At 41.0% G+C, this 15542-nt stretch overlaps 1 protein-coding gene across 1 annotated transcript in view; it reads right to left on the reverse strand.

Annotated features, from left to right (window-relative positions):
- The window catches only part of TTC8 (tetratricopeptide repeat domain 8), a 70058-nt gene that overhangs the window by 11295 nt on the left and 43221 nt on the right, over positions 1-15542 (reverse strand). The window contains exons 8-12 of the mRNA XM_015426598.1: positions 11586-11671; positions 8288-8375; positions 5213-5323; positions 2998-3137; positions 1888-2062 (exon numbers count right to left, since the gene is read on the reverse strand). Coding sequence (XP_015282084.1) covers positions 1888-2062; positions 2998-3137; positions 5213-5323; positions 8288-8375; positions 11586-11671 — 600 coding nt within the window. The remainder of the gene's footprint in view (positions 1-1887; positions 2063-2997; positions 3138-5212; positions 5324-8287; positions 8376-11585; positions 11672-15542) is intronic.

The following is a 15542-nucleotide window of genomic DNA, read 5'->3' on the forward strand; positions in this document are numbered from 1 at the left end:
TCGAGTTTTGCAGCTACAGATGGAAAAAGCTAACATGATTCTCAGGTTTCAGGGAGTTCCTGAAACGGATCGGGAAGACTTGAAGAGGGTGCTTAGTGAGATCATCGCTCCAGTAGTAGGCTTAACTGCGGAAGAACTTGTAAATGAAATGGAGTCAGCCTATAGGGCATCCTCCAATTACATTAAAAAAATAGCCTACCTGGAGAAATAGTGGCCAGGTTTTCAAGAAGACAAACCACAGATGCCATTTTAAAAGCAATATCAGCAACTCCACTGAAAATGGGAAATGTAATCATCAAAACCTTAAAGACATTCCATTTGAAATTAGACAAAAGAGGAAAAATTACAAGGACTTAATTTCTTTCCTTCAAACTAATGGGATATCATACAGATGGGCGGTTCCTCTGGAGAAAATGGTGGACTGTGTCATTATACCCTGCTGAAGTCGCCACAGCACATTGACGCTGAGTGCCCAAGGCTTTGGCACTCTCCCAGAGCCTCTTTCTAGAGCTCGTTGTATTTATTTCCACAACGAGCCTTATTTCTAGTTTGTGTGTGTGTGTATATATATATATATATATATAAATAACTATAGGCACTTTACTTGGCTAGTTGTTAACCTTTTCGGTTCTTGATTCCAATATTTGGGTTAAGTTTTCTTCCCCTCTTTGTTTCTTTCTTAGCTCCTTTTGAGATCATAGAGGGGCTAAGCAGCTTACACCTACGCAATTGGACAGTACAGGAGACTGGCCAGACCTCACTATTGAAAATCTAAATAGCGAATTGTTATAAGCAAGAACTCTACAAGTATATTGTGATAGTAAAACTAATCGTACTAACATTTTTACTAACAGTGAAAAGATCTCCTCCTCTTGAGGTTTTAGTTTAGTGTGGTTTGCTTTCCTTTATCCTTAGTTGTAGTCCTTTCCCTAATATTTATTTGTAGTTTTGGTTGTATTCGCAAAATAAAAAATATCCCTCTGGGGACTTAAAAAAAGAAAAGAAAAGAAAATCTAGAGTGTCCCTAGCTCTAGAAATCCTGAGGTCATTAAACAGCCTTTGTTAAGCCATATAACCATTCCTTACAGGTTACGGGCTTTCAAAGTGCACCATGTTGTTGGAATTTAGGGCAGTTTAAAAAGCTAATAGAGAAGTTATTTTTTATGGATGGACATTATGCTGCTTATGTATGCGATATTTAGCTTCTTACTGAGTTTGATAAATCACTGCTGATCTAAGGGCCAGTCTATACATCATGTGCGACATCTGTTCTCAGGTCTCTCAACTCTTTTTTGGTTTCAAAATTGCTCTGAAGTCCCACAAATTGGATCATAGCTGTGGTTCGGGGGGGTGTGTGTGTCAACTTTTTTCCTGGGAGGCAGTTGTAGCTGGTTTTATATGCACATTATAGCAAAATTTGTTAGCAGCTACATTTTATAGCAATGAAAATCTCCAAACCATCTTCAAAGGCAGTCCCACAAAAAACACATTACAGCAGTCTAATCTGACTGGTACCAAAGCAAGTGTGAGAGTGGCAAACTAACTTGAGGGCGTCAATAGCACTGGTAGTGTTGAATCCTAAACAGAGTTAGACCCTTCTAAGGCCATGAAGTCATTGACTGGTCTTAGAAGGGTATAATTCTGCACTGTTAGTCTCTCTAAGATCATTGTCAGTGTTCTCAAGCAGCAACAAACCCTAATCCATGTCAAAATAGATGCAAATGATTTCATCCACAAAATGCTTTGCAAGGCAATTCAAAGCAATTTTCCAAGGGGGTCCAATACTATTAACTGTCCAGTACTTTAAAGGCTTCTGAAAAACTTCCCAGCCTCACATTAATGTTTCAACTTTTCCGCACATGATAATGTAACAAATCTTGCTCTTACCACGGCGACATGCCCCAGGTTGTACCAAACATCAGCTGTCTCCTCCTCATTTTCAGCCAGAGAAAGTGCACGTTCAAAGGAGCTGAGAATCATGTCATACTGCTGGGCGTAGAAGCAACACAGGGCCAGGTTGTTAAACAGCTGGCAGTTATAAACACCCATCTGCAGGAGCCGCCTAATTCAAGAAAATGTGTGTGTTTATCTGTAAGTTTGCAGCATGGATCATGAAACTATCCGAACTACAGAAACACCTGAAGCTCAAAAGAAGTAAAGAAGCATGGGAGTCGCTGTGGCATGGAACTTTTATGATGCTATTGGGAAACATTAGAAGAACATGATCACACGGGAAGAATCCATAATCTGGTCCCCTCCCTGCATATGCATAGCTCTCCTGGGAACTGGAGCAAAGCTGGCTTGGGAACTAGCTCCAATATGGACTCCTACCACAGAATAGGACACTAAAGGAGACTGTGAAATCTCATCCCTAGTAGGTTTTAAAGAAAAGGTTGTGTGGATCCTTATCAGGAATGCTCCAAGCACAGGAACGTTCCCCGGAGAACACTGAGATCTGGGTCGCAGGACCGGCTAGTCCCCCCTGGCCCTAGGGATGCCAAACTAACAACTACTAGAACTAGGGCGTTCTCCTTGGCTGCACCAACATTATGGAACCAGCCCCCTCATGAGATCCGCGCTCTCCGGGATCTCTGCCAATTCCAGAGAGCGGTGAAGACGGAGCTATTCCGTCAAGCATTTAACAACTCAGACTAAGCATGATTGCACTTTATAGTTGCCGCCATGGGTATGTTGTACTGTGTGTAAATAGCGATTTTATTGTACTGTTATAGATTGTTTTAGAGGCATTGTTTTATTGGTTTTAATGTTGTAAGCCGCCCTGAGCCGCTTCGGCGGGAGGGCGGGATAAAAATCAAATAAATAAAATAAAATAAATAAAATAGAAAGCTCTTCCCAGGGCTATGATCCTAAGATTTTTGCAAAGTCCCATTCATTTGGTCTAGTTTAATATTTGTTTCAGGTAAGGATTTGCATTTCCTTTTTATGCGAACATTTTATTGTCTTAAATAATTTCTGCACATACATAGACTTCCTTACCTATAAAACCGCAATGCTATCTCAGGCTGGTCTGAATAGAAATGATTACTTCCAATGCACGCAATGGCTTCCACATGTGTATTGTCTTGTTTTAAGACATCTTTATAGTATTCTGCAGCTGCAGAAATGTTGTTCATTTCCTAGACAAAGTTGGAATAATTAAATTAAAAATATTTTTGTAGTTTTTATTATATCTGACACTATAACACTAAACTATGATACTAGCAATTAGCAGAGGACATGCACAGTATACAAATGAATTGCTAGAGAACTGTCAATCCAGATAACTTCAATCCTATGGCTTTATTATACAGTATCTAGTACAATTAGCTTACATGTAATCTTATAAAATACGTCCACCTATCATTTAATTGCTGAAGAACAAATGTATTTCAAATGATGTGCATACACACAAGTGTAACATAATTATGAAATTACATATTTCCCACTTCAAGGAAAAATGTTCAAAAGATAAATTTTAATTATTTGACAGTGTACATATCTGGACTTCACTTTTACAGATACTTTAATCTGTTTATTTGTAGCAACAAGTCAACATAAAGAAAAGATTGTTTAAAATTGCTATTTGTTGTCTGGAATATGGCTTCAGAAGGGGATTTACAATGGTCTGCTCTACTGCAAACATTCTGAGTAAGACCTTTCCATTGCAGAGGTTAGGTTGGGAATATTGGGGGAGGAGCCTGTGCTTCTGACCATTTGTTGAGGGAAGCCTGCCTTCCACTTTGGGAAATGGGGCCTTTACCCATCTTTTTAAAAAGCTTTGGACCGTTATGAACAGAAAAGACTGGGTGAACCATCAGAAATCAGTGTCTTTTCAAGCTGCAGGAAATGGATGCTATTATATAGTCATGTTTATCTTGTGGCAGTCTATAAATAGCAAGAGAAATTCAATAAACCATGGCAATTTAACAGTGAACAAGCTTGCAGAAAACAGCCGGGTATCATTTTAAATAGTCTGTTGCCATTAGGAAAATACTGAAAACACTTGAAGAGCACTAAAAAGCTTTAAACTTTTAACAGGTGCTTCTGTCTACCATACATTATTATGGAATGAACTCCCCCCCACACACACACACACACAAGAGCAAGGGGTCTGGGCTCCTTGTTTACTTTCAGAAAGCACTACATGATTTTGGGTTTAAATTATGGGCAGAAAGGTATCGGCTGGATATTAGGATTTCTTTTTAGAGTAAGAGTAGTTCAGCAGTGGAATCAGCTGCCTAGGGAGGTGGTGCGCTCCTCCACACCGGCAGTCTTCAAGCAGTGGCTAGACAAACACTTCTTGAAATGCTTTAGGCTGATCCTGCATTGATGGGCAGGGGTTTAGACTAGATTGCTTGTATGGCCCCTTCTAACTCTATGGTTCTATCTTGGCTTGGATCCAGACTAAACTGGCAATTTCCATCAATTCCCCCTTTGTACTGCAGACTTCCCTCAGCCATTCTTCTGGGCCCCCTATCCCTTGGGAGCAGCATTTTTGGGAGGTCAGTGGACTGCAGAGGGAGAGACAGGAAAGTTCCATTCTGAACTTGGAAAATTTCGTCTGGATCCGACCCCTCAGCCCAGTTGACTTCCAACCTCTCTGTTGAGTATACAGTGTAGATTATTTTTGTTGTTTTCATTTCAGCTGTGCTGTTTTATAAAGTTTTAATTTATTCTCGTGTGCCTTGGATTGTCCTGTGTCTACCTTTCTTAATCTTCTTTGAGCATAAGGAAAAACAATCTATACAATGACTTCAATAAATACTAACCTTCTATCTCCACTGAAAATGAACTGTTATTAATTCTCTGGAGTATTTAGCCTATTCCGTAATTCTTACTGACTTAATGAATTCCCAGTTACTCCCCTTCCTGATGAAGTGCTGATCTGAAAAGACTAATGCTGGTTAATCCTGCAGACAGGGGCTTTGCCACAAAAACATTTGTTGCTTTCAGACTGAAAGAGCAAGAACTACATAAGGAAGACCTAGGATCACAAGCTCTCCGTTAGAACTGCCTCTCTTTACTGGATGCAGTTTCGTCTTTGAACTAGGAAATGCTGCTCTGTCATAACAAAGTCATCTGAGCTTGATTTCCCCGCCTGTAGCATTATCCAATTAGCATTTGAAAATGCTAGAAATCTATCCAGTGAATTTTTGAGGGCAACAATGGGTGTACTGATCCTTTCTGTAAGCTGACGGCTTGGCTTGCGTACCTCATAGATCCTGGCAATACCACAAAGTAGGGAGACTTCTCCGGAAAACCGATCTAATCCTTGCTTGAAAACATTTAAAGCTGTCAAAGGCTGATCCAAGCGGGAATACACCTGAGTAAACAAATGGCAGATGTGCCTATGTCAATACACAAGATCGACAAAAAGGTTCCATAACTGACAGTTGTAACTTGTGCTACATGAGCCACTGTTGTAGCGTGGAGGGAGGGAAATATACAGCATAATACCCTATGGCAGGGGTGGCCAAACTTGCTTAACATAAGAGCCACATAGATATAAATGTCAGATGTTTGAGAGTCACAAGACATGAACAAATATAACCCACACATTTTTAGTGGAAAATATGCAAATTTGCTTTTTATTAACATTAAATGAGACTGCCAAAAAATAAAAACAAAAGGGGTAAAAACAGATATTGATAATGATATCTAACTTTAAATAGGGAGGGAGGGGAGAACGAGAGAGAGAAAGAAAGAAAGGTAGAAAGAAAGCAAATATATGGGGGAGGGAGGGGGAAGTGGAAAGAAAGCAACTTTAACTTTAAATGCATCTTACAAGACCCCCATGCCTCCCCCCTCCAGCTGGCTTGGCTTGGAGAAGGGATTTAAAGAGACAAATGCCTTCTTCAAGCCGGCCAGTGGAGGGGGGAGGTCTTTAAGAACACATCTAATGTTAAAGTTGCTTTCTTTCTCTGCTCCCCCCATCTCAACCCTACCCAGGGAGGGGCACACTGGCTGGGGAAAGGAAGACCGATTGGGGAGGCATGCCTCCCTTTCACTTCCCCAGCCACCCTGCTGGGAGCCGCACAGTCTGGCCACCCCTGCCCTATGGTAAGTTGCTCTGCATGCTACACAAAGGGAGAACACAGCACACAGCTGACATTCTGAGTGCTATACCATACTGCGCTTCTTCCACAGTTCCACCCTTAGATTCAGTTCCAACCAAATGCCATGGCTGCAGTCTATGGTTTGGATCTCATGAAATAGTTCTGCGTGCACTTGTCTGTTGCGAAGTGCGCTTCCTCTTCTTCTAAAAGACATGGGCCCATTAAAAGCCATTGCTCTTCTGCAAACAGAAGATTCAACGGAAGCACACTCTGAGGTGGAGGCAATCTAATATGCACAGAACTTGTTCACAGGATTCCAGCCTCTGTAATGTCAGACAAGAATGAGGTAATTCTGGCTCCCCCCAATCCCCCCACCCTCTGACATTTTTTAGGCAACCACAGAGTCACTTACCTGTAACCTCCAAGCCAGAAAGGAACTCAATAAACAATCAGTGTCTTCAGTTTCACTGTGCTTGCTTGAGTGGCATTAGTATATTTCAGCAAACCCATTGAGATCAAGTCATACCAATGAAATAACATAATGAATAATGTAATGCTGACACAGCATACTAGACAACAGAAAGCCAGCTGTCACTGGTGTTCTCATTACACATAACAGGCAATACAGCACAGCACAAACTGTACCCACTTTAAGAATAAGGAAACAGACTATTGCTATGGCTACAACAGCAAATACATAAATTGCGGCATTTCAACTGGAAAAAACACCCCATGACTGTCTTCCTTGAGGAGATGCAACCAGCTGAGTGGAATAAGACCTCCAACAAGAACTATGTGATGAGCATACCACGAGAAAGTTTGAAAAATTGGCTTAATAAAGTGCCATAAAAATAAGAACATCAGGATCAGTGCAGTACCTTTGCTAACTACTTCTTAATCTCTCCTGTATGGACATGCAAAAGTAATCACTTCTTGGGTAAAAATAATAAATGAGACTGGTTAGTTTTAGTGGTGGTGAGGATATGTGAAGCTCTGGCTGCATCAGAAGAGACATTACCAATAAAAGAGTTGTTTTAAGCAATTTGACTGCAACAGCCTTTTACTGGCAAATCTCATTTCTGGATGTCAGTGTTAAAGCTGTATCCACAGCTTCCTTCAAAGCATTCACTGTAAATTCATGTTTATAAGCTGTACAGAGATTCCCAAAGGATTTGTCTCAGCAACCTCTGCATTAAAACTCTAAGGAAATTTCCACCTTGTGGCTGTCATATTTGTTTTCACTTTGTTAACTTCTGAACCCATTTCCTCTATCAACATCCCATCTGTGTAAACAGCTTAAGCGACAAATTTATATATAAAAAGAGACTATATGGCAATCTACTTGTTTCCCACCTCAACCTGGTCTTGGATTGCTTTTGAAAAACAGCTCAGCATGAAATGTTTTGGAAACAGCTGCTGTCAAACCTGACCTTTCTTAAAAAATGAGGACATGCTCATTAATATCAGCACCTTGGACAGTACTTTGCAGTTATACAGGGGGAGTCCCATACATAAAGCCCAAGCAGTCTTTGAAGCTTCAAATGCAGCCACTCGCACAGCTGGACAGGAAATATAATATCTACTTAGAAATGCCATGGCTGTGCAATGGGAGCAAGTGGCTGCAGGGAAAGCTTCAAAGTCATCCGTGGCGGTGGGCATATTACTCCCCTGTGTACTCACATAACTTGGTAGGACTGTATAACCACATTATGGCTATAGGACAAGATGAACTTGCCCCTGACCCCCTTCCAACCAGCATTTTTGGAGGTGTATTCTATGGAAGAAGAAAAAAAATCCAGAGTGAAATTATGAGCGGTTCTTGTGATTTTGCTAAGTTAGTTGTGTACCAAATTGAGGATATAAGAAATAAGTGCATGTTTGCTTTTAGTTACAGGAAAGAAAGAAAGAAAGAAAGAAAGAAAGAAAGAAAGAAAGAAAGAAAGAAAGAAAGAAAGAAAGAAAGAAAGAAAGAAAGAAAGAAAGAAAGAAAGAAAGAAGACTATTGCAAATACTACAACTTGGATAAAACAATGAAATTCTGGAGTGTCATTAACATTTATTAAATATAAGATTTTTGAGAAGAATATTAAAAAGTGGCTCTATTTCAAAGTAATATTTAAATCAAAAATATTATACTAGTTTTTCCACCCTGCTGTTATCTCACATTTTAGCCTATAGTTCCACGCCATTAACCTGAAAAGAACAACCCTAAATTCTAAATGCCAACTTACTTTTGCCAAATACAGTATCGTATCTACCATATCTTGCTGTTTGAGAGCCGATTTAAATTGAGTTTCTGCTTCACGATACAATCCTAACCTGAGGAAAGATACAATATAAGCATATGCCTGAAAAACTATCTGGGAACAATTTTATGAATGTCTAAATTATGAGCGACAAAAGGATAGAATAAATAATTTCCATCAATATGGAAGAGTCATTACATTAGAAATTACGTTTTAGAAATTTACATTTTCAGTCTCCCCACTGTCCCCAGTTATGCAAAGGTCTTTGAAATCCTTCCTGGAATTGCCCAAACTTTGTTAAGAGTTAGCTTTATCCTAACAGTATTCCTGTTGGATAAACCTTCCCGTAATCCATTGAACCTAGAAAAAAAGAACATTCAAGGGGGAAATTCATAGACCATTTAGGTGGATAAAATCTCAATGAGCTCACTGGGACTCTGCTCATCTATAGTATATATGGTGCTACTGCTTGTTCTTTCCTGCAGCGCCAAAAGATATTTTCCAGGAAGCATGTGACAGAGCTACTGTAATTAATGCCTAAGTGAAGTTTTAAACCCTCACTTCATCCCTTTTCATTCACTCAGCCAAAATGTGCTAAGCTGGGTTTTGCTCTCTTATTTTCCCGCAGTACTTCTTAACGAAGACTATAAAAATAATTTCAACCACAGTATTATTCATTCTTCCTTGTCTTTCAGAATATACTCTACATGTAGCAGGTTAAAAGGTAATTGAAGCATTATATTAGAGCCTATTTATATATTCCTGCAGTTGTATGGGAGCTATAAAAACAACACCATGATTAGCAACGTAATTAGGAACTTTGAAGGCCTCTAACTGTTCTGCATTGTTTGTTTCAGAAGGCATTAACAAACCTCAGAGAGGATGCGCTAGACTAGCGGTTTAACTCCTCAGTTCAATGATGCCGCTCTAACTTTTAGCCAATCATTTAGTAGATTCCGTGACAGCAAGAATATTTTTATGTCCCCTTTAAACACTGGGCCAGACTGTTAGTGCTTTAAACCACAGATGGAAAGAAAAGAGAGAAGGAGATTTTTCCTTTCTAAACTGCCTGCACATGCCTCCTCTCTCAAATTTGATTTTATCCAGTTCAAAATGCATTTTCCAATCCTGGGCTTGGATCCTATGAACATGTTCTGTGTGTGCATTTGCCTCGGAGCGTGCTCCCTCCTCTGCTAAAACTTCAGGTTGTTCAGGGACCCACTGAAAATCATTGACCTTGCGCAATTGGAAGTTCTAGTGGAAGAGGAAGAGCGCTCTGCAGCAGAGGCTACCTAGGGCCCACAGAAGTAGTTTACAGGACCCCAAGCCCTGCTCCTTGCAGCCTCAGAGACAGCGTGGCTGTCCTAACCTCTTACAGTTCCGCAGGGCCTGCAAGATGGAGCTCTTCCACCAGACTTTTGAGTAGGAGCCGCCGCCGCCGCCACCACCACCAAGTAATTGCAGAGCAGGACCACCGGGTTGGGCCGACTGGCCACTTGGCCCATGGCATCCCCCCTCTTTGATCCCACTGCGATATACAATAGGGAGTGAGTATTTTAGTTCCTAATGTATCCTACAAGATGTGAGTTTTTGTTTTAATTGTTTTAACTTGTCCTATTTTTATTGCACTTGGTGCCTTAAGTGTTTTAATCTTCTTGTATTTTATTGCACAGTTGTGCCTATGTAAGCCGCCCTGAGCCCGCTTGCGGGGAGGGCGGGATATAAGTGAAATAAAATAAATACATAAATAACTAAACCTGCTCTGGTTCCCAATTTGTTCAAAAACAAAATAAATAAAATTGAATGAGGTGGTTTAGAGGAAGTTCAGTAAAGGGGGGGGGAGATTCCAAATTCCACAAGAAAAGATAATACAGATAACCTGGCTAAGGCATAAAATTGGACTATCATAATCTTTTATTCCAAAAATATAAAGGAAACTAAACTGCAATCTGATAGGGCTATTCCATTTACAGATTTGGGAAACTGGTGTTTCCCTGCTTGTAGTTCTAGCTTAAGGCATGTTTATTTATCTTTAAATGGTCTCCATTCCTGGAATATGCCTTTGGAAACACTTCATCTTTGTGGCAGTCTATACCACAGAAATTCGACGATCTCATCAAGTACTCCTGAGGGACGGCTAAGTCTTGAGGAGCTTCATGTTATACATCCTAAGAATGTTCTTTTGTCACTAGACAGGATTCCTGTTTCGGAGAGACACTGATAACATTTCAAACTTGTTGTGTTTTGTTTAAATGTTTGTAATAGTTTGAAAACTTAAAATAAAAAAGAAGAAAGAAGAGAAACAGCATCCTTGGGTTAATTTTGCTCCTGCCATCTATAATGTCTTGAAGCTTTCAGTCTGTGATACAACATCCCCATATTGTACATTTCCTTAGACCCCCACTCTACCAGAGTGATGGGGAAATTCACATGATGGAGGTCATGCATAACAAGGAGAAGGGGTTGAAACATGGATCTGATTTTTGGCTGGAGTGCCATGACATGTGGAACATGTTTTTCCAGCTTCAGACATCACATCTTCCACACTTTATCATCAATTCTCTCTAATTTAACTTAAATGTAAACAATAGTGCCCGCTGTTTGCTAAATACATGTTCCTCTCATTATATAGATCAGACAGTGGATTGGTACAGAAGTTCATCCAAATCAGACATAACCCTCTTCACTCTACCCATTCCCTCTCTGAATTGAGCAAAACCATTGTTTGCCGTGATCCCTGAAGTCCCCAAATCTGAACTGGAAACCACCAATTTAACTTGGTTCCCCAAACTTGGCAGCATGAGACTTTTCTGATTCCCCAAACCATGAGCCTACCATATGACTTCTTATATGGTTTCCATAGCATCCTTCAATGCAGGTTACTTATCAATAGTTCAGACTTTATTACATATCAGGAGCTCAATCCAATCTACCACAAGTGTAATGCCTGTGGAAGGAGATCTATAGGGCATAACAGAACCCATTCCCCCTCCTCCTTTCTTGGTGTGCCCACAGGGGCACTCAGTATACTGAGGGACTGGAAGGCAGCCTGCACATGCTTTCTGTACCACCACTCTTCTCACTACCCTCTACTTGGATGGAGCAGGCAAATGGGGATAAGGGAGGCCTACACAGGCTGCCATTTCCAGTAGTCTGATGCAGGTATGTTGTAGAGGGGGGGGGCAGGACTCCCCCAACCTTTGGAGAGCCCATGATGTATGAGCACTGCGTTCACAGTGGACTGGATCACACACTAGTCTGAACACTGGATGAACTGTTTTACCTGTAATAACACTTCCCAATTTGCACTTTCCACCACCAGTCCTTGAATTGAGCATGCTGAGTGGCGTATGCTGCCAGATCTATAGCCTTTAAAAAGAAAAAGGTCAGCTTCAATTCTGAGCTAAAATATACTGTAAACAAATAGCAAGATATAAAAAGAAAGCACAAGATTAAAGTAAAAATAATGTCATGCCATAGAAAAATGTTGATTTTAGCTTGCCTTCCCTCCATTATGTTGTACAGTTTATAAAACAGCCAGAAACCTAATTTTAGTAGTGATGATGTTAAGCTCTTGCAGAACTGATGGGTTCGTTTTATAAAGGCATTCTTGAAAAGTTATCAAGACCAGGGGGGGAAATCCTTTAAGTTTTATAATCACTTGCTAAGGCACTAGGAACATGAATCTTCCCCATCATGAATTTTAATCATGAGTAAAGCGCATTGCACCTTAGCCTTGTATGTCAATACAAAAAAAGTATACAGCTCATGAGACACTTCCAGCCTCCCCATACTGGTTGAGGATGAGGCTGTAAAGTTATAGACTGGCAATGAAAACTGTAGCCATATTATCAACCTTTGAACCCAAAACAAGGACAATGACCTCCATAGTCAGGAACAGCAGAGAAGCACTTTTAAATGGCGGTTGACTAAGCAGTGGCATCCGGTAGTACACATTTCCCTTGGCCCTGAAGCCCATTGCATCTAGGTTCAACTACACAATTTCCAGAAACCGTTTTTTGAAAAAACTAAACCCAATGGACAACAGTGGACACAAACTGAGAGGCATTTTTTTTTTACTCTGACAGTAAAAGACCAGTGTTCACACAGTCTAAACACTTAAAAATGCTCAACACAACATAACATTCTAATCTGAACATATCAGCCCTTTGGCATTAGTACCACGAGGGATCTGCCCAAACTCACTGACCTCCAGATTAAAAGGACATGCCCTCATCACTCTAACTGCCATCACAACAGAATTGTATGCAATCATTTGTTGTAGTAACTGGCTATTAGGGAAGGGAAAGAAACAAGCCCAAATTGCAGAGCTGTATAGGGGCAGTGGCCAGTTACTGCAGTGAGAGCTTCAAGCATTAACTGAATATGGAATGAAACATCTCCAGCTTGCCTGGAAACCCCAGTTACGTTTGCCATGGGCAACCAAGGCAAGGGGTAATCTGTGTTTCTGTTCAACTTCAAACACCACTGTTATGCCTGAGATATATTACTTTTAGGAATTTCGACAAGTTAAGGAAAAATTAAAGAACACATGCTATTTAATACCTATGTGAAGCCACTGGGAGGATGAGATATGGGCTGCGGTGTCACCAATAGGTGGATGATATCCAGCTCTACCTTTCTCGCCTACTTAATTTCGGGGATGTTGTTGATGTTCTGAACCAGTGCTTAGAGTCAGTAATGGGCTGGATGAGGGTGAACAAGCTGAAACTTTATTTATTTAAAACACTAATTAGCCGTCTTTCCTCCTTACAGAGCTCAAGTTGGCTTACAACATAGATAAACAGATATTAAAAACATCAAAGCCAAAACTAGAAATCACAACTCAGGACTGCTAGCAAAACTTAACCAAATGCAGTCCTAAATAAGACTGTCTTCAATTGCCTCCTAAAGATCTAAAATGAGGGGGGCAGGTGCACCTTCCTGGATTGTGGGGTTGCCATTGAATAGGCCCTCTCTCCTGTACCCACCAAACAAGTTTCTTTGATTGATGGGATAGTTGGGAGAGCCTCTCCCTGCCATCTTAATTCCTGGGCAGGAATGTATGGGAGAAGACAGTCTTTCAGATGGTCCCAAGCCATGTAGGGCTTTAACTTAATCCTGACAAGACAGAGGTTCTGTGGGTTAGCAGAAAAGCAGACTGGAGATCCCTCCTGTCTTGAATGGGGATATACTCCCCTTGAAAAGCAAGGTTTGCAGCTTGAGAGTGCTGCTTGACACAGCAGTCACCTTAGAAAACTGGGTGGCTGCACTGGCTCAGAGTCCTTTTGCCCAGCTCTGGTTAGTGCATCAGCTGCGCTCATTCCTGGTTAAGTCAGATCTAGCTAGTGATCCATGCCTTAATTACAGCTAGATTAGACTATTACAATGAGCTCTACTTGAGGCTATCTTTGAAGAATGTTCAGACGCTGCAGCTCATGCAGATTGTTAGGGCTAGACTGCTGGCTGGGGCCAGCTACCAGGAGCATGTGGCCCCAATTCTACAGCAATTACACTGGCTACTAGTCTGCTCCTGAGTCCACTTAAAGGTGTCAGTTTTGCCCTTTAAAGCCCTACGTGACTTGGGACAAGGGTAGCGAAAGGACCGTCTTCTCCCATACGTTCCTGTCCAGGAATTAAGATTGTGGGGAAAGTCCCTCCTGACTGTCCCACCAAACAAAGTACCTTGTCTGTTGGGCACATGAGAGAAGGCCCTTTTGGGCGGCAGCTCCACTATTATGGAATAACCTCCCCTGGGAGGCGTGCCTAACCCCCTCACTTTTGATCTTCACGAGGCAGTTGAAGACAGTTTTGTTTAGGGCTGCATTTGACTAATTTAGTTTTTATTTATTAGCAATCCTAATTGAGATTTTAAATCATGGTCTTTTGCATGTTTTTTATTATTGTTGTTTAGTTTACGTTGTAAGCCATCCGTGAAGTAAAAAGGTAATTCCATGAGGTAAAAAGGCAGCTAATAAATGTCTCAAATAAATAAATAAAAATGGCAATACATTTACCAATCACAGGGTATTTCTGTTCCCTCCTCTCTATTTCTATTGTCACTAAAGTTCAAGTAAGCTGGATTCTTTTTTTACACACAACTCAACCCGGGGGGGGGGGGGCATTAACATGAATAATTTAGTAGCCAAGCATCATTTACTGGCCAAGTATCATTTAGAATAATTTAGTAGCCAAGATTTAAGTACATAAAGCATTCAAGATATTTAAAAAATAAAAAAATCATGTCATGGGAAAATTGTGCTGCATACACATAATTAGGGAGGGAAGGCAGCACGGTATGGCTCGAACTCATCAGATCTCAGAAACTAAGCAGGGTCAGAACTTGGACAGGAAACCTCCGAGAAAGACTTTGCAGAGGAAGGCAATGGCAAACCATCTCTGCTTCTCACGTGACTTGAAAGCTCCTTGCTGAGGTTGCCATAAGTTGGCTGTGACTTGACAGCACTTTACGCACACACAAATAATTCTTATTTTAGAGTTGGAAAGGACCTTGCAGGTCATCTAGTCCAACACCCTGCACTCTGCAGGAGCATAGCCGAAAGATAGCCCAACAACATACCCGAAAGATGGTCGTCCAGCCTCTACTTGAAAACATCCAGTGAAGGAGCATCCACCACCTCCCGAGGCAGTCTGTTCCACTGCTCAACCACTCTTACAGTTAGGAAGTTTCTCCTGATATTTAGCCAGTAACAATGTTCCCTCTAAACTGTGGAGTCTTGTGAGCAAAAATGCTACTTTGTGAGTTATTGGCATTGAAGTTGTGAGCAAGTGATTTGGCTCCTGCATAAATCACTTTGCTCTGGAGCCATCCTTCCCGAGCGAAGACAGAAATCTGTGAGCCGGAGGCTAAAAAACTGTGAGCTCACACTAACTCAGCTTAGAGGGAACACTGGTAACGACTCCCTTGTAATTTCCACCCATTAGATCTAATCTTGCAATCCAGAGCAAGAGAGAATAGATCTGCTCCATCTTCTACGTGACAACCCTTCAAATACTTGAAGACTGCAATCGTGTCCCCTTTAAGTCTTCTCTTTCACAGGCTAAATATACCCAACTCTTTCAGCCCTCTCACCATTCTGGCTGCCCTCTTTCAAAACATCCTGACTAAATCCTAACCCATCCTAAGAAAACAAAAGATGTGTGTGTGTGCATAGGTGGGGAGGGCGTCGAACGTGATTCATTTCAAGTGAAAAAATAGGCTATTTCTTTGTGGTCAAGG

This window comes from Gekko japonicus, unplaced genomic scaffold (genome assembly GCF_001447785.1).
Source record: "Gekko japonicus isolate JY-2015 unplaced genomic scaffold, Gekko_japonicus_V1.1 scaffold198, whole genome shotgun sequence".
In the NCBI taxonomy this organism is placed as follows: domain Eukaryota; kingdom Metazoa; phylum Chordata; class Lepidosauria; order Squamata; family Gekkonidae; genus Gekko; species Gekko japonicus.